Here is a 20039-nt window from a genome sequence, read left to right as displayed (position 1 = left end):
TACTCAAAACTATTATCACGAAATCAGTTGACTATTAAGAGTATTCTGTAAGTCTTATTTAGATGCTTTTTACAATGCCATTGTAATGTAGTTTGTTATTCTATAATCGAGCCCTCAGAAATATATTTTATAATATTATTTTTAGATAAGCACGATGCCACTGGGAAACGTTTGCGGACGAACCGAGACGAAGTTGATGCCAATAAGTTCGATTAACATTGTGAATTTAGTACTTAGTTTTCTCATATTTATCATTATTGGGAGATTTCTATACGACTGGCATCATTTTAGAACCACAGGGAAGTTACCATGGCTATCTTCCATACTTCCTTGAAATTTGCCGTAAGTAAATGAAAGAAAAATTGTGCATACATTTGTGAATTTCCATTTCCGTCTACATAATAATTGTATGATACCATAATCACAACATTAGCTCAAATACAGGGATCGTAAAGATAATTTGACTCCGCCTGATATTTTCTCGTAGTCTTGGAAATACAAGTTTAAAGTTATGGCAAAGTCGAAATAATATGATAATATGCTATTAAGACTACGGGCTGGATAATATAACAGGTTACATATATTCAGTACTTTATATTAAAATAATATTATTTAGTTGTATATTTACATTAAGATATTGCTGTAAACCCGGATTTAATGATATCCCTCAATCATATGTCTTTTTTAAATATTACATAAGGTTTAAGCTGACCCCTTAAATGAGTCTAATTTCTGAATATTAACTTTACCAACTAAATTGAAAATTCACCAGACCATGACCACATATTTATATTAAATGTTTATTAATTTAAGATTTGATTATTTGAATAAAGTAGAATTAAAACCCATATATTCTATTTTTCAGTATGTGATGTCTTGAAAAGCAATCTTTAAAGAATTACATTGTTTTATTTTAGTTAGCTTTGCTTCAGGCCAAATTAATTGAAGTTTGGCGTTGCGACTAATGACTAGTGATTGTCATTTTTAATCTCACATTGAAGTATAGAAGGCGTTTTTATTGGTATTTATAAATTTAATTCATATTATAAAGAAATTATATATTTAAGGTAAGTGGAAGCGCCACCTTTTGCATAATCTTTGTACTAATGTAATAGTAAGGTTTGCGTCACTGTATTTTTACTCAGGCAATGTCTCTTAGCATTGTTGTTTACTCAATACGCGTATAGATGTCGCTTTTTTCCACTGACAGTTGCACAATATAATAATTATATTCTTTATTGAAATAACATACGGCGAACCCAAAATATTATTTTTATCATGTTGAATGTGTAGTTTTAGTATATATATATCCCGGGATTTTAAACATTTATAAATATTTTTTTTTAACCAAAGGACACATCTCTGTAGTCTCATTTTTAACCGACATATGAATTACTGAATAAACGGATGGAGGAGAATATCAAGTCAACGCGTATTTTTTAACACAGCAATAACACAAATTGACGGGAAGAGACAAATGTTTACTTAAGTTACACACTCATTATGCACTCTGCATTTATACAAATTTTATCACGTTGCTCTTTATATACAATAATTTGTCTAGCTAAAATATAATTGTCGCTCTGTATTTGTACATAAACACTGAGAAAAGTGTACGCAACCGAATTAGCAATAAAGTAAGAATTATTTACGCTGTTGAATAATAAAGTTAACAAAACAAAGTTACATTTATGTATGCACAAAACATTTAAAAATATATTCGTGTAGCTGTTCGTATTGATGGCGTATCAATAAATCTTAGACGAATGTAAGCAGATGCCAGCAAATATATCCTTCCAGAGTGCTGACTCAGCGAAATCATGAATTGTGTGTTAATATTTGCCGACGTAGCTTTAAGGTAATGTGATTAATTGTAATTGTCTAGATATAGTGTTCGTCTTGATACTTGATAACGTAGATTGTATTTAATTTTATATAAATTGTTAATAAGAGGGTTTTCCCTTCAAGAACTTTATAGCAATAAGTACAATTATTGTTTTTACAATATTAAATTTTGTAATAAAAATGTATATATTACCCATATAATATGACTAATATGGTTTTTTTTTGTAAGCAACCTGCTTAGTTACTATACATTTTAACTCCCAAACATTATTTACGCCGCTATAGAATAAATTTAACAAAACAAAGTAAAAGTACCTACACATTTTAATACGATAACTGAAATTTAAACAATGCCTTAAGTTGTAGAGTGATAAAGATAATACAGTCATTATTGTAATTAAATTTACTATAACTACCTTACAATTTCTTCAATTCTTCCGAAGAATATTCTAGTTAACAAAATTTACCTATACTTTTTATATAGTTGGTAGCAAAATATATAGCGTATAGTGTCATACAAAATTGCCAATATATTGATAACCAATACGTACGAATACGAATAGTATTGAAGCTCTATTAAATTCAGGCTTGTAATTGAATCTGTTCTTGTGCCAATAAATTGTAGAATAAGTGATTTATCTTGGTAGCTGACAGCCACTCCGGAACCCATTCCTCTCTCCACGGGAGATGTGGAAGGTTACTCTACGGGTCAGCTAATGAACTGAGAAAAAAACATAAAAAGGTATAACATAAATATGGTTTAAAAAGAGGAGTTTTTGCGCTAACTCAAAATTGTAGTAATGATAAGTCTGTTGCCCTGGTGCCTTGTTTGCATCGGATAATATAGGTATATTCCTATATATCTATCTATATTATCAAAATACAAATAAATACTAATATTATTGGTTTTTGTAGTTTTTGCCTTTTAGTACAAAAACGATGTATCATGATTTTCTTCAATATTTATAGATTTCCTAAAACCATAAATATTAAGAGATAATCGGCGGCAGTATGACAGCATTATTTGTGCTGATGTTATGATAAGCTGATGGAAGGCGATATGAGAAAAGTAATAAATCGAACGAATATCGAAAAGATATCGATACATCAGCACTAGTCTACGATTATGTACTTGTTATTAAACATAATAATAAGTACATACTTAAGTATGGGCTGGGAAGTTGGGGATTGTGTTGGTGGGAATTGCTGATGAAGTGAGGTGAGTATTGCCTAGAAAAGGCAATACTCACTACAAACGATTCAAGAAAACAAAACAGTAAGAAACTGGACCAATTATTTGGCATGGACACCAATTCCTTTTTGGAATGTTTAAACGCTTAGCAACGATACTCAACTCCCGCAAGCAGGAGCAGAAACGAAAGATACTTCAAAAACTTGGTTTTAGGGAAGTGCGTAGTAATGGTTTTGCTGGACTTAGAATGTCCAAAGGTCTGACTCTTCTATACTCCGGGAAAGCAAAGGCGGATGACTACTTTAAATACCTCGTCGCTTTTCTCCTCTCTGACTTCGTAAATAGAAGCCTTGGAAACGGAACTCTGACCGAATCATTTAGGCCTGAAACGGGCCGGCCTCTTAAGTCCGGAAGATCTCCGTTGTGCAGTATTACGCTGCCAACAACACGTGCTTTTGGTTGCGCGTGATTAAACTGTAGGATCCTGAAACTTATCAAGTAGATAACTTATATTATCTACTGGTCCGAGAAGATCGATAACGAGCAATTTAGGAGCGCCGCCGAGAAACCCTGATTGGTCCGCAGATCAGGCGACGCAATTGGAAATGGCCTATCCATTTCTATACACTCCGAAGAGATTACAATTACATTACCATGGCGCTTCATTGGAACCCACAAGGAAAGCGGAAGCCAGGCCGCCCCAAGCAAACCGTACAGTTGCAGATGAGGTGACGAGAGCCGGAAAGACTTGGAGAGAGGTGAAATACGAGGCTCAAGACCGAACGCGCTGGAGACTCACTTTGGATGGCCTCTGCCCCATCTAGGGGTTATAGGACAATAAGTCAAGTAATATAACATTCAAATTTTGCTTTGGGGGCTAACAAAAAAATTATTAGATTATATCTAAAACTTTCACGTACTTCTATACTATTTTGTTAAGAACAATTATAAAATTTTACTTTTTGTTAATTTAATAATGATTAATTAATCTATACTTTTACAGATGGTCCGGAAACTGTTACTTAATTTACATAGCTGTTACTGAAAATATCAACTGTTATTTTGTATGTGGGACGTGACTGGCGTGTCTTAGTGCTGACTTGAAGGTACATCGTACTATTATGACGACACCGCAGTACGACTGCACAATGCCGTCATTACGCTCCGACTTGCTTTTGATGCTTCTTATTTTTACCAGCATCTGTTTGTTTTGTTCAATTACATGGATTATTTTTTCATACAAATATTTCAATATCGAATCGTTGGTATTTGATTCTAGTAAAGACGTTTTATTGTCATTGGTACTATTTAATCGCTATTGAATTCCGGTTATCGTGGTATAGAATATCTTTAAAAATATTAATACATCCCCATGTCATAGCCACGGAAATAAACGAATGGGGATAAGTGAATGACATTTCATTAAGGCGACGTCAATTACTGAAAGAAACAGAAAGCGGGATGTATGAGCGCCATATTTCATTTGAAATTACACCCATTTTACTTCATAAAGCGAATGGAAAATACGACAATAACAAAATGTTCAAAATGAGAAAGTGAAAAATAAATCTCGTAAATATTAATTTGTCAGTTAACGTCCCTTTCCCTGGGATATATAGCGGCACATTATTTAGACACGGCGTTTAATATTGTCATTATAACTTCACTACCGGGCCCGGGATTTTACGTTTACCCGAAAGGCCTATGCACTGGGTATAAAGATAAATATTGTATCATGTTATTTCTAGGAACATGCATCTCTTCGATTTCGTTTTGTTATACGACGTCCCGGATTTAGAGTTTTAAAAAAAAGGATTATCTTTACACATAGGATTTATTTAGAAATATAGATTTAGAAAGACAACTGCTCGGTTTGAATCGTAAAGTGGGACTAACTTTAGCTGAAAGATAATGCTCATGGCAGTTGAATAGGAGAATGCCAGCTTGCTAAAATAGAAGTTGACATAGGGTGGTCTCTAAGGTTTTAAATATATAACAACCCCCTCGTTATGAGGAAACTTACGGTTTATTTGTAAGTTTCCTTAATATTTAACAAACTCGCAAGCGGGCTACTGAAGGATTACTCTGGTTTTCCAGATTATTATCTTGCTCAACCGGGATATTATTGGAAACTTGGAGTTTTCTCGAACATTTGCCTTTCTTATAAAAATATACAAAAACAAAACTAAAAACTAGGATTACAGAGAAAATACTTAAAATAGGAAAGCTAACATGACTATTAAAATTATTAGGATTTTTGATCTCATTTAGATCCTTCATTGACATGTCTGAAATAGCTTTAATTGATTTTAAATTATCAAGGTTAATAATCTTGATTTTTGGAATAGAAAAGTTATTACTTAATTTGTTTACACTTTTACAACAATCATCGTCAATAATATCAAAATTCGAGGATACAGCGGGGAAATATGTTTTAGGATACACTTTAGTCACCAACTTAAGGTTTTTATGAAAACCTACACAATCTATTGGTAAATTTAGTACACCTGTACCGGATATAACTAACTCAGATACATTTTGATTACATTCAATAGACAATTTAGTGGACTTTGATTGTACAAATATCCATTTGTTATTATTTAGCTTATGCCAAATATCTAAATCACCAAACATGACTTTAACAGGACAATTTTCTGGAAGGGTAGTTAAGGCTTTAGTAATTATTTCGATTTCACATGAAGGGTTATTAAGTACTGCGTAGACATCGGTTATTTCACAAAGGTAAGTATAGATAAGTATGCTTTTACAATCATTTAAATCTTTGAGATAGATATAAGATAGTTTATCTGTGCTTAAGGCTAAAAATTGTTCCGAAGGGAGGATCATAGCGAAAGAATTTAAATTACCCTCCGTATGTGGAATAGGCAATGGCACAGTTTTATAGATATTAAAATGTTCTAAGGTTACAAGTGGAATCTTTACAATAAACATTAATTTTTTGTTAAAATAGTAACAAGTTAAATCGGCTATATTAATTAGAATATGAATATTGCTTATTTCTATGTTTACAGGAAAGTCTTTATACTTAGGGAGTAACTTAAAATTATTTACAATATCATTGTACATTTGGTTTGGGGTTAGAACTGAAGGATGCAAGGTGTTACTTTTAATGAGTAAAATGGAATTAAGTAAGTCTTCCACCTTAAATGATAAAGTCAGTAAATTTGACTGCAAAATATTTAAAATGTTATAGAAATTATTCCTAAAATTAACCTCATTAAAAGCATTTGTTATATTGGATACCGTAGACGCTAATTCTTTGACGACACCATTCAATTTTGCTTGATTAAGGTTCATTTCATGTAAGGATTGATTTATATTGGTAATGGCAGATTGGGAAGCAATTACGGTTTTCTTCAATGTTCCTGAAATCTTTTTATCATTTTCATAAAGGGTTTTAATAGCGTCTTCATAGGTCTTCGCATCATCTTCGGTCAAGGTACCGAATATGTGTTTAAATACAGTGCCTATTCCGGAAAACCATGCGGATCTTTTCGAAACGTAATTATCGGATACTAGATGTGAAACGGCATTAAAGTCACGTTGGAGATCTTTAAGGATTGCTTCTAAAGGTTGCAATAAGTTATGACATTGCGAAACACCAATTAATTCGCTTCTCTGACAATAAGACTGAACGTTATTGAACACTTTATTTATGTCCATTATATGATTTTTTATGGCAATGATCTCTACGGGAATTACAATATGAAATTGGTCGTTTATTATCTTTAGTGTGCCAACAGGGTCGAAGAAGATCCCAGGACCTTTCACTATATTTTTGACATACTGATTTTCAGTTTCAGCTAGGGTGACATTGCAGAGAATTGCGATGACCCTGGAAAATATGTGAGCGTGTTATAATACTATAGAAAGGATTAAAATAATGTTACTTATAAAAAGTAAAATACAACAATAAAATTTTATAAAAACTTATCTTATAAAACTGGCATTTTAAATACCTATACAAAGTATATGTATATAATAAAAATAAAAACATTTATAAAATGAAATTTAAATTAGATCTCGTGAGCTGGTTTTACTTCATCAAAATGATGTTTAACATGACGTCGATTTATTAAAAGGTGTAAAGTATTATTATCGTAGACTTTAACGATTTTATAGGGACCTTTCCAAATTGGCGAAAGGGCCTTGCGCAGTCTGACGTGATTTTTTAAATAAACATAGTCACCTACTTTATACTGTATAGACCGCGTGTGTTTATCATAGTAGGTTTTTGATCTTTCTTTGGAAGTTTTGATATTTTCCAAAGCCTTTTCTCGAGAAATTTTTAATCGGTGATGGAGCATTTTAATATACTCTGGATATGTAACGTCAGGGCGTGATTCAAATATTGAGTCAGGGATATATGGCTTGTGGCCGAAAACAAGTTCGTATGGAGTGAATTTAGTCGTTGTGTGGACACTACTATTATAGGTTAACATGGCGGTATATACGAACTTATGCCAGTTTGTCTGATTTTCATTTACGTAAGATTTTAAATATTCCTTTAAAGTTGAATGGCTTCTTTCTAAAGCGCCTTGCGTTTGAGGGTGGTAAGGTGATGACCAAATTTGTTTAATCTTTAAAAATTCGCATGTGCGTTTAAATAATTCGGCAGTGAAATTAGTTCCTTGGTCTGTTAATATGGTTTTAGGGATACCAAATAGGGAAATAAAGTGAACTAAACCTTCGCAGGTTTCTTCTGCTGTAGCGTTTGATATTGGGTATGAAATGGAAAACTTGGTTAAATCATCCTGAAGAGTAAGTATGAATTTAAGTTTTTGAAATCCAGCTTCAGGCAAAGGGCCAACTATGTCGAGACTAATTCTTTCAAATGGGCGTGTAGCGGTAGTCGTGATTTGCATGGGTGATTGGTTGATCTTCCTCAGTGCTTTGTTTGATTGACATAATTTACAGTTTTGTATATAATTTTCTATATCTGTACGCATATTCTTCCAGTAATATCGTTCTTTGATTCTATTATACATCCTATTTGAGCCCAGATGTCCTGCAATCGGGATATCATGGTTTTCTTTAAGGATTTTAGTGATCTCGGAAGGAACAGGATATAGGATGGTATTATGGTGTATATTTACTGTTATGTTAGTATTATTAAATAAGTACATAAGCATGCCATATATTTTAACAAAGGAATGTTGTTCGAAGAGACTTTTAAAGTCAGATATGGCTATTTCTCCAATGTTCGCGGAAAGCAAGATATCGTCTCGGGCTGTTTTGAGAGTTTTGAATATATCTGGATATGTACAGTCGTCGAAATAGTAGACTTTGGTAAATAAAAGATAGTATATCTTGTTTTTATTTTCGATTTTTTGAAACGAATGTAGTTCTCTTTCTGAATTTAGGATATTGGCAGAGTCGGGTAGTGTGGACAGAATGTCTTGGAGATATGGATTTGATTCATCGAAGTCGATTGATACTGGGATTAAGATGGCTTTAGAATTACTCTTAAGGAGACTTTCATTGTGTTCCTTTATATGAGTATTGAAGTTTTCATTTTTGTTTGAGAAAGTTTTCAGGAAGTCGTTGTAGGCAGTGTTAGAATTTGAAATGCCTTGAAGAGGTGAAAAGCGTGAAGGGTTTTGTGAAGGTGAGTTGGTCTCATTCTCAGGGCTAGTAGTAGGAATCAACATTTCATCGTTTTCTAAAAGATCGATATTGGGTAGGCTGTCACTATCAGCATTGGATGTCGAAGGGAGTTGGATACCTAGATCATCTATTGTAAGAGGACTAAAGGGATGTGGATCATTATCACTTGAAGACGGTATTACTCGTTGAGAATCAGTCTGATCTTTGATAATTGGATTGACGGGAAATCGAGACAGAGCGTCGGCGTTACTATTGATTTTTCCCTTCTTATATTCAATGTTGTAGTCGAACTCTTCGAGTTTTAAACGCCACCTTACAAGCTTGGATCCAGGATCCTTACAATTAAATAACCATTTGAGTGGTTTATGGTCTGTGAAAATTGTAAATTTGTTACCATACAGGTATGGTCTAAAGGTTTTAGTTCCCCATATGATAGCCAAGCATTCCTTTTCGGTAATACTGTAGTTACTTTCGGCTTTAGATAGTGTTCTAGACGCAAAAGCGATGGGGCGGTCTTTTCCTATAGGCCCTTGTGACAAGATAGCGGAGATTGCATAGTTAGATGCGTCGCATGTGAGATTGAATGGTTGGTTAAAATCAGGGTAAGCAAGTATAGGTGCGGAGATCAAGCTATTTTTAAGAGTTTCAAAGGCTAACTGTTGTTCATGTTGCCACATGAACGGAACATCCTTCTTTAAGAGGTTTGTAAGGGGTTTAGCAATTTTAGACAGGTTAGGTATAAAACGACGATAGTAGGACACTAACCCCATGAAGGATTTAATGTCTTTAGGACATTTGGGTTGGGGAAAATCTTGGACTGCTCTGGTTTTTTCGGGATTCGGCTTGACACCTTCGTCAGTTATTATGTGACCGAGATAAGAAACTTCTTTGCGCAGAAATTCGCATTTATCTGGCTGAAGTTTGAGATTAAACTGTCGGAGTCTGTCAAAGACATTTGAGAGGTTTTTCATATGTTTTTGGAGATCAAATGAGTAGATTACGATATCATCTAAATAGACAAAGCATTGCAGCCCTTGCAGGCCTGATAGAGCGGAATTCATCAACCTCTGAAACGTGGAAGGGGCATTTTTGAGCCCAAACGGCATCCGCGCAAATTCGAAGTGTCCTTGTGGGATGGAAAAAGCAGTTTTGGGAGCGTCAGCTTCAGACATTTTAATTTGATGAAAGCCGGAAGCTAAGTCGAGTGTACTAAAATATTTACATTTACCCAATTGGTCTAAAATTTCTGAAATATTAGGAATAGGGTAAGAATCTCCAATAGTGATATCATTTAATCGGCGATAGTCGATAACAATGCGCCATTTACGCTGACCAGAAGCATCGAGCTTTTTTGGAACTATCCAGATCGGAGATGACCATGGAGAAGTTGACGGTTTGATAATTCCTTCATTAAGCATTTTATTAATCTGATTGTTTACCTCTTGTTTATGCACTTCAGGAAATCGATATGATTTTGTATTAATGGGTACAGAGGAAGAAGTTGGTATCTGGTGCTCGAGAGCATTAGTACAAGTCAGAGAATCTTCAGGGAGGTGGAATATATCCGAAAATTCAGCGCAAAGATTAAATAATGATTCTCTTTCTTCGTTATTAAGGTGAGTGACTCTTAAAAGGTCTAAGACCTGCTCAGTTCTGTTAACGGCATTGTTGGGGATTGTATGAGATATATTGAATATTTGGTGATTTTCTTTATTTTCCAAGGGCGTAAGTTTTAATTTTAAGTTTGAGTTTAACGTAATTGGAGATTCAGAGATATTTACAACAGAAATGTTTATTCTAGAATTAGGTTTCACCTTGACAATGCAGTTAGCAATTAGAATTGAGTCGACGGGATTTTGATCTACCATCAAGCCTTCACCTATTTCTGGATTAAGTACCGAGCATTCTATGATGGTTTCAGTTCGGGGAGCAATAGTATATATTGGTTCATTAAATTTTAAAACAAGTTCAACTTGACTAATCGTAAGCGATTCATTCTTAAAATCAATGTTTGAGTAGTTGTCTGATAGGAAATCGTTTCCAATTATACCATCGTAAGGAAAATTTATGTTATCAATAATGTGGAATCGATACTTCAGAGAGTTGAATTCGATAGGTATACGTCCAAATGACCTCATTGGTTTATCTGCAGTTCCAATTCCTGAAAATGTTATAGTGTGTTCGTCTATTTCAGGCATGTTTTGAATAGATGATTTCTTTATAAGGCTAATAGATGCACCACTATCAACAAGGAGCTTAAGTAGTTTGGTAGATACAGAGGTTTGAACTTCCACAAAGGGTAAGTATTTTTCGGATGGATTTGAAGTAACGTTATGTATTTTGTTATATATATTGTTTTTTATCTCAGGCGTGGTGTTTGGGGTATCGACCATGGATCTTGTAAGAGGAGATATGGCAGGCATATATTTTAGAGTGCCAGATACTATAGATGCATATGTCCTTTGTTGGGAATTTATTGCACCATTGTTAGAATTAGGGTTATGTGGTACAGAGGATTTTGAAATTGATTTATTAACGTTGCTACCACTATGAGTTTGACTACCCTGCTGTGTGACCTTGGATTTAGAAATAGGAGCATGGTCTTCGTTTTGGGGCTGGTTACCCTGCTGTGTGACCTTGGATTTAGAAATGAGAATATGGTCTTCGTTTTGGGGCTGGTTACCCTGCTGTGTGACCTTGAATTTAGAAATGAGAATATGGTCTTCGTTTTGGGGCTGGTTACCCTGCTGTGTGACCTTGGATTTAGAAATGAGAATATGGTCTTCGTTTTAGGGCTGGTTACCCTGTTGTGTGACCTTGGAATTGTAATAGGATATAGAATTTGCGGTGTCATTTGGATATAGCAATAGAGGACGGTGAAATTTCGGACTCGGGAGACACCGTCGGGAGTCCTTTATTCGTTTAAAGGATTATCTGTCTCATCGACTCCATAATCTTCATAAGAAGCTATTGCATGAATCGGTTGGTTCCGATTTTGAAAGGAAGGTGCGGTTGTAGCTTGAATTTTGATTGTTTCCAAATTTCCTATTATTGTATTCTCGTTTGCGACAACCTTCAATAGTATGACCTGGAGCTTTGCAATATCGGCACACTATAGGATTAGAGGGCCTAAACGCGGCAGATGTTGTATTATTATTAGTGCCATATTGTAAAGCTGATCTATTTGGTGGATATGATGAGTGAGATGGGCGAAATCGCGCCTGATTCTGAGTATTTGGAGTTTGGGCGTAATTAGTGTTTCGTCGTGTCAAAGCATTGATAATCTTTTCTTCCGAAGTAGCGAAATTAATGGCGTCGTTCAAAGATTCAGGGTCGCGGCATCGAACTACAGTAGACAATCTTGGATTTAGGCCGACTACAAACGTGTGTAACGCTAAGTCTTTCATAGCTGCGACGCGGCCTGCCAGTTCGTCCTTTTTCTTAGTAGGGATAGTTATATTAATTTCGGATAATAATTTTGATAAGCAAGACTCTATTCGTAATGCAAACTGGTTGATCGTTTCGTTGCCTAATTGACGACATTCTTGTAAATCAGAAAGCAGCGCAGCATAGTGCTTTTTATCACCAAATTGAGATTTTAAGAACTCTTCAAGCTGGTGCCAATTCTCAAATTCTTTTACACAACAAGCCGTTTCTGCGCGTCCTTCTAATTGACTTACAATATATTTTAGTAAAATGTCCTGTTGGTTTTGAGTAGCAAGTTCTACCGCATTTCTACAATTATTTAAAAATGCACTTAATTTTTCGCGGTTACCATCGAATTTATTTATGAATTTAATTAGTATATTTAAATCAACGTCTGTGGCTGACCTATTCTTAGACTCGCGTACAATAACATCTTCCTTAGGCATTGTCACGTAGGATATGGCTTAGACAAAACAATACTGATAACGACGCGACGACGGCTAGCGTTACTGAGAACTGATTAGGCGATGCACTAATTTCTTATTGGTATTGTAACCAATTATGAGATTGTAATTTTATAAAACAACCTTTCTATTTTTAGCACTTTAAACTTCACTAATTGTTTTCACACAACACACTGAAATACGAATATATAGGATTTTTGAAGACTTACAGGGATGCTGCAGTTTTACTGATGAACATCTTTGATGTATAGGGCGGAGACGGCGGATGTTTCTTTGCAAAACAATTTCAGAATTCACAGCGAATAGGAAAATCTAGTTATTCACAGATTCTAGATATTCACTTTTGTAATCACTCGTTAGTCGCGACTGCCAAACTGAGGCGTACCGAGGATTTTTAAAAAATCCCTTGAGCTGCCACCAATGTTATACGACGTCCCGGATTTAGAGTTTTAAAAAAAAGGATTATCTTTACACATAGGATTTATTTAGAAATATAGATTTAGAAAGACAACTGCTCGGTTTGAATCGTAAAGTGGGACTAACTTTAGCTGAAAGATAATGCTCATGGCAGTTGAATAGGAGAATGCCAGCTTGCTAAAATAGAAGTTGACATAGGGTGGTCTCTAAGGTTTTAAATATATAACAGTTTACATATTTATTCCCTACCACATATTGCATAGTAAAGACGTACAGACACAAAGTATATAACATATATATACACACAAAAACATCCATTTAATATTTGAAACTAAACTGCGATATAATATAAGTGGTATCTTTTGTTAGAATAGCTTTGATAGGCTATAAATTCTCATATATAATGAAAAAATGCATCGTCCTTAATACCTACTTCATAATAATTCAGACTAGTCCGTTAGACATTTAGGTTGTTCGTCATGTATAGTAAAAAAAAGTAAATCTGAATTTTAAAATATCTTTTCTTTTAAACTTCTTTTTTATTATAATTTTATCTGTGTATATCAGTTTTTGGCAATTATTTATGGTGTGTAATTCCCGGTGTAGATATTATTATTATAACTAGCTGTTAAAACATCACATAAGTGTTGTTGGTCGTACAAATGTTTAAATGGTAATTGGCATAGAAGAGTGAGTGATCTGGGAAGTACTAAACTCCAGTGAATATTGGCGGTATTTCCAAAATTACGCAATAAGCCAAGAATATATAATGTTTTGTGTGTATTTCGAGAGATTCTCAACATCACAGGCTTAACAAGTCGGTGTAATGTATTGTTATCTGTGACTCGCACTCTTGCGGCATTTGCCATCGGGACTATAAGTACTCGCGTCAGACAAGTAAGCCCTAGTAAGCCGGACCTTCGAAGTGTGACCACATTGTTTATGAAATTTAAGACTTTCTAAAAAAATAATTGCATGCAGCTAAAATCAATGGCGCTACAACCTTATTAGGACTTTGCCTCAGATTTCTGTATCTGTTTCATGATCATTTGTTAATTTAATTGACAAGTAGGTGATCAGCCTTCTGTGCCTGTCAACTTTGGATCTAAGGCAAGCTGGTTTCCTCGCGAAGTTTTCTTTCACCGTTCGAGTGAATGTTAAATGCGCACATAGAAAGAAAGTCCATTGTAGGACAGCCGGGGATCGAACCTACGACCTCAGGGATGAGAATCGCACGCTGAAGCCACTTGGCCAACACTGCATGCAGCTAGCCACAAAGTAATATATAAAACTAAATATATTTAAAATCCGTAAAATCGTACTCGTACTCTTCATATGTAGATATTACTCCTAATAGTAGTTGGAATTAATTAATAACAATAAATTTTAGAAGTTTGGTCCTTATATAAAATTGTTACGTAAATGTTTAAAACAATAATTTATGCCACTAATATGGGACAAAATGTGGCTGAATAGAAATACTTGACTGAATATAATAATTTTAATAATAAATGATAAGTTTTAAAGAAAATAAGAGTAAATCGTAGGTTGAGAGAGGAATAAATGTTTGAGAACTGAAACACGGATTTCTTTTATGTATTAGTTAAAAGTCTATTTAAATAAAAAAAACATGCTGTTTCTAGTTGCGGATCTGTAAGTTATAGGTTGAGAGGGCCGCAGAGGGTTAAGGTCTATAGGTAATATACTTGACTGGTATCTTACGTGGGTATAGTCTAGTTTATATGTTACGCCTTGTTCATAAAAGTGCTTTGTTGGGAAAGTTTTGACACTACTATTTTAAAATTTAAGGATTTAGCGTTGTGTGGCTTTGTCAATTTAGAAAATGCTTGAAAACCGGGAGTAGAACCGTTTATATTCCGAAAAAGTAACATTTTATGACATTATTAACTAGAATATATATATATATTAGAATTTATATATTTTTTATTAATCTTGCTACGCTCAGCACACTGATACATTGGTACATAAAGCGGTATATATAGAACGCTCCATTCAGTTCTTTTTGATGTAGTACCTATATACATACTGATGTGCTTTTACTTATAAATATTAAAGAGAAAATATTATATACAGCACTATTGATAAATCATAACAAAAACAATACTCACTAACACTATTGATTTTTAACCAAAAGTATCATAAAAACACTTTATTTTTATTTTTACTATTTCTATATGTTTCATGATACTTTGTTTTTTTTCAATAGGAAAATTGGTGATCAGCCTTTCCTCGCAATGTTACCCTTTGCTGTGCAAGCTAGACTCAAATGCGTACATAGACAGAATACCTATTAGAGGACGGCTGAAGATAGAAGCTATGATAGGTATACCAAAATTACGGAAAGACCAACACTCTCTCTTCTCTAAAAGTAACATAAGAACATAATATTGTTAAAAAAAAATTTGGTTTGAAAGAGTCTCCGTAGTACAGGAGTTACACGTCCCATACTAAAAATCTTTACGAAAATATAACGATAATCATGGAATTTTAAAATATTTCAAAGTTAAACTAATGTTGTTGTTGTAAGTTAGACTAAATGTCCAGTTCCTACATCCACTTTGAGTATAAAATTAGTTGTAGTGAAATAAAAGTGGAGTTTAAGCGTCGTATTAAGGATAAGTAGCCCGTATAGTAACCGCATTGTGAGTGGAAGAGGGCTTGCACACGATATGGGCCGACGACCGCTTGAGGTGAGCTGGGCTTACTTGATTTAAGGCTCGGTGCAAGTTACGAAAGTTCAGTAACGTATATAAAATACGACGACAAAAAATGTCTACCAAGAAACCATTATGGCAATTAAACAACATTATACTTTTAGCTTAATTATAAAGATTTTAAAGCTCTTCATAGAAGCTCGTCATTTAAACAAACGACATCGCTGGATGCGATTCGATTCCAGCCAGTATAACGTTAAGTTTTAACCGGTCATTTTGTTTTGGGCACTTTTTCTGTTTAATTTTTAAATACCTAGTCCAGCCATACTTTCTGTTACAAATGAATGCATTTTCTAATAAAGTAAACTAATATTATTAAAATGTATACCTCCATATTAATGGAAATGGCTATCTTTGCCTTTAATACAGGCCTTTAATCTCTTTGGCCACGAATCTAACTGTTTCCAAGGGAAATTTCGCGACTGCCTGCTCCAAATATTTTTTAAGAGACTCAATGTCGCCGTGTCGTTTAGAGCAGACCATGTCCTCTAAAACTTACCATAATTTGAAATTTAAAGGGTTGAGGTCTAGGCTAGATGAGGGCCGGTCTTAATTAAGCTCTTAAAAAGTCCGGAAAGTCAAGCCAGGCTGTACTACCCGTATATGCCTTGTAACCAGGTGCACAATCCTGCTGGAAAATCCAAGACACATATCCCACACATCTTGATACACGTTGGCTGAAGTTTTCACTCCAAACATGTAGTTTTATGACTCCTTGATAAGACACGCTCCACCAAACCATCACTGACGCAGGATGATGCAGCCATGTTGTACCTTTCGGACCACTTGAGCAGATACTTTAGATCTGTAAGCGTACACTTATCATTTTGCTTATTGTAATGTTCTTTAATCGTGAAAGTTAATAATTAAATTACATGTTCCAAATTTAAATTGATTTAAAGTTGTGTATCTGGTATCATTTTATAATTATTAGGTCCTTACATATGAAATTGGCGTTTTGTAACAGGAGGAACAGAAAGTCGAATATTTTTAAGTATAATATATTTAATTAATCAAAGTATGAACCATTGTTTTCTATGCACTTTTGCCATCTCATAGGTAGTTCATTGATTACTAAAAAAACCAGTCGGACGGGAATCAATAAAATCTGTGTAGGCGATTTGGACTGCCCCATCAGAGTTAAATTTTTTCCCTTGCAAGAAGTTGTCCGTGTGAGTTGAATTTCGAAAAAAATGGTAATCTGTTGGAGCAAGGTCCGGGGAGTACGGAAGATGTCTTAGACATTCCAATTGAAGCTCTTCTAATTTGGTAGCCGTCTGTTGTGCAGTGTGTGGTCTAGCGTTATCGTGAAGTAGCAGTGGCGTGGAGCGATTGACCAGCCTAGGTTGTTTAGCCGCTAGCTTTTCCATCATGGTTTGCAATTGCTGAAAATAGACATCAGCCGTAATAGTCTGGCCAGATTTGAGAAAACTGCAATGAACAATACCGGCACTAGTCCACAAAACGCTTACAAGTAATTTTTTTGGGTTTAATTTTCGCTTGGGGCAGGATTTGGCTGGCTGGTTCGCTTCAGTCAATTCGTGAGGTACCCACCTTTCAAGCTTTTTAATCTTCCCAATTTGCTTCAAGTGAATTAAAACAGTTTTATCACTAACACCGCAGCCTGCAGCTAACTCAGACGTGGTTTGTGATGGATCCGCTTCCACAATAGCCTTCAATACTTCATTATCAACTTGGGTCTCAGGCCGTCCACGGGGCTTGTTCTGCAGGCAACGAAAACGTTGGAACCAAAAACGAACTGTGTTTTCTTTTGCAACATGACCACCATACACATCATTCACCTTTCGAGTCGTTTCCGCAGCACTAGTACCACGGCGGAACTCGTATTCAAAAATAATGCGATACTTTAAGTTTTCCATTTTGTAAAATGAGTGACGCAAACAGAAAAAACAGAAGAAAAAAACAAATGAATGACGGTCATCGAAGCCAAACATGAGTAAATAGCTGTACAAATTTGTATTTGGAATTCCTTACCAAAGAGGAGAACATCGTGATTAAAGTGGCCAGTACGAAATACGCCAATTTCATATGTAAGGACCTAATATAAAGAAGCTATGAACATTCTTGACCTCTTGAGGGCAATTGTTTCTTTATAAATTCGTCAGCTGTTTTGAGTTTATATAATTTTGTTTGAAAGTACTACTACCATATGCTTAACGACGATGATATAGCGACTTGTATTTGTACCACAATCTATTAAATGTATAGGCACTTGGAAGAACGACGTGTTTAAAGTATGAATAAAATGTCTATTTATATACAGGTATCTTCTAGTCTTGAAATGTATGACGTACAAAAATATTTTACACCAAAGCTGTCTTTTCATGTGTATCTTGAAATAAAAAGTTTCTCTTTATTCTTTCCATAATTTATATTCAAAGAAATATGCACATTGTAAGGCATTTTGCAGGTAAACTAATATATAAAAGAAAAAAATTGTCAGTTAAGCAATTTTTTTAAATTATAACATACGCTTCACGTATTTGATACGGTCGTAGATATTTTGATATTGTCTAGATAAATGATAATGATGGGGTCCACAGGTAAAATACATATGTTAAGGAATAGAATAATAAAACATTAGTTTAAGTACCTCAACTATTATATAAGAACTACAAGTACTATTACTACTCGTAAGGCCGGAAACCACACTTATTTTAGTTGTATTGTTTCTAATCTGGTTCATTTACTATTTATTGACGTTCTCTATTTTCTGAGGCCAAGACTAAGTTTAAATTTGAATTGAAAATTGACTTCTGCACTTAACGACATAGGCAAACCAAATCAAAAACTTAAAGTAAATCAGTTCTATTGTATAATCTGATAAGATGTGACAGCCCTAATAAGAGACGAAAACTACGAGCAATGTGCAAATTAAGATTACATGAACATGTATGTAATAGAGCAAGATTTACTAGTTATACGGAACCCATTCATATCTAAAGTTTGCTAAAAGTGCATTATAACTTCCACACGGTTCTTAGGGCTGATAAAAAAATTGTCAGCTCAAACCAAAATATTGTTGGTGATTATCCTTTTGCAGATATTGGCCCCGGACATCTGTTATACATTCATTCAATCGCAACTTTATATTAACTTCACATTTTCTAACAAGTTTTTATACCACGAATACCTTTATCATACATTTTTTATCATTAATCGAGACTCTTTTTGTATTTAAGTCTTGTCGGCTCCTATGTCTTCTTGTATAAGGAAAGCGATTCATTTTACTTAACAAATATACTATCCTTTTTTGTTTACATTTTTGTTCCTGTTTTAATTTTGTCTAAATATCTATATGTATTACGTATTTTTGCACATTTTGCTTTTCGCAGACAGAAACGACCGTACCAGCGAAAGGCATAAGGCTCATATATTAAAGACGTGCTCTCCACTGCTCGCCGCTAGATCCGCCTTCTATAACCCACATAGAATGCTCTGTGTTACGGTAGGTCATGACCGGTTATCAGCCGGTTACACGAACTAGACTCGGATCACTTCCCGGTCCATTTTGAAATCGGTCCTCCTAACACGCAAGACAAGAGGTAAGTCCATTGTCGACTGGTGGAAGGTAGACGAGGCTCGTCGCGTCGCAACCTCTGACCTCTCCAACATCCCAGACAATCTAGTCTCGTCCGACCGCACACGTAAACTCCTCGGTCACCAATCTAATTCCGTTCACTGAGCATATAAGGATGAATAGGGCCCTTAAGGCCTACAGCGAGATTTCCCAAAAAAAAGACTACTGCTTTGAAATCAGTATGTCAGCCCTAGCAGCGCGAGTAGGTTTAAATAGAGACAGTCTAAAAGCTTCCCTCAAGCGCCGAACAAATATTTTGAAAACGTATTAAATTAAATCAGCCGAGTGATTATGTTCTTACGGCAGAATTTGTTGGAGCGAACAATTTTTAATGTAGTTTCTCAAGTTTATTTCCGTTGAAGAGAAATGTTGTGCACGATTTTAATTTGATAAAAAGGTTGGCTGTCTTGCTTTACTAGGGTCAGCAGAATGATGATTTGTTGCAATTTATTTTTGATAGTTTTGTGAAGATTATATGCTTTTCAAATTATACATCTCAGTCGACTTATTTAGTTACATAATATTGTAATTAAGCCCTCTGGCCGCTTATATATATATATATATATATATATATATATATATATATATAATAAACTAAAAAAATAATCGAACAGATTTTCCTTCGTTTTTCACCAATACATAAGGAAGGTTTAACTGAATTAGTAATTACAGTTTTGTGTAAATCTACTTTAAAATAACGAATATATATTGTTGAAGAATATTACAAATTC

At 34.5% G+C, this 20039-nt stretch overlaps 1 protein-coding gene across 4 annotated transcripts in view; it reads left to right on the top strand.

Annotated features, from left to right (window-relative positions):
• The window catches only part of LOC123709519 (protein singed wings 2), a 43111-nt gene extending 41150 nt beyond the window's left edge, over window positions 1–1961 (top strand). For 2 of the 4 annotated variants that reach the window (XM_045660913.1, XM_045660910.1), the window contains exon 9: window positions 146–1961. In XM_045660913.1, the coding sequence (XP_045516869.1) occupies window positions 146–334 (189 nt within the window). In that variant the 3' untranslated portion in view covers window positions 335–1961. The remainder of the gene's footprint in view (window positions 1–145) is intronic. The other 2 variants (XM_045660912.1, XM_045660911.1) reach the window with 2 other exon arrangements.
• Window positions 1962–20039: the final 18078 nt, after the last annotated feature.

This window comes from Pieris brassicae, chromosome 5 (genome assembly GCF_905147105.1).
Source record: "Pieris brassicae chromosome 5, ilPieBrab1.1, whole genome shotgun sequence".
NCBI classification, from domain to species: Eukaryota; Metazoa; Arthropoda; class Insecta; order Lepidoptera; family Pieridae; genus Pieris; species Pieris brassicae.
Note: the sequence above shows the minus strand (reverse complement) of the source record. Positions and strands in the feature narration are given on the sequence as shown.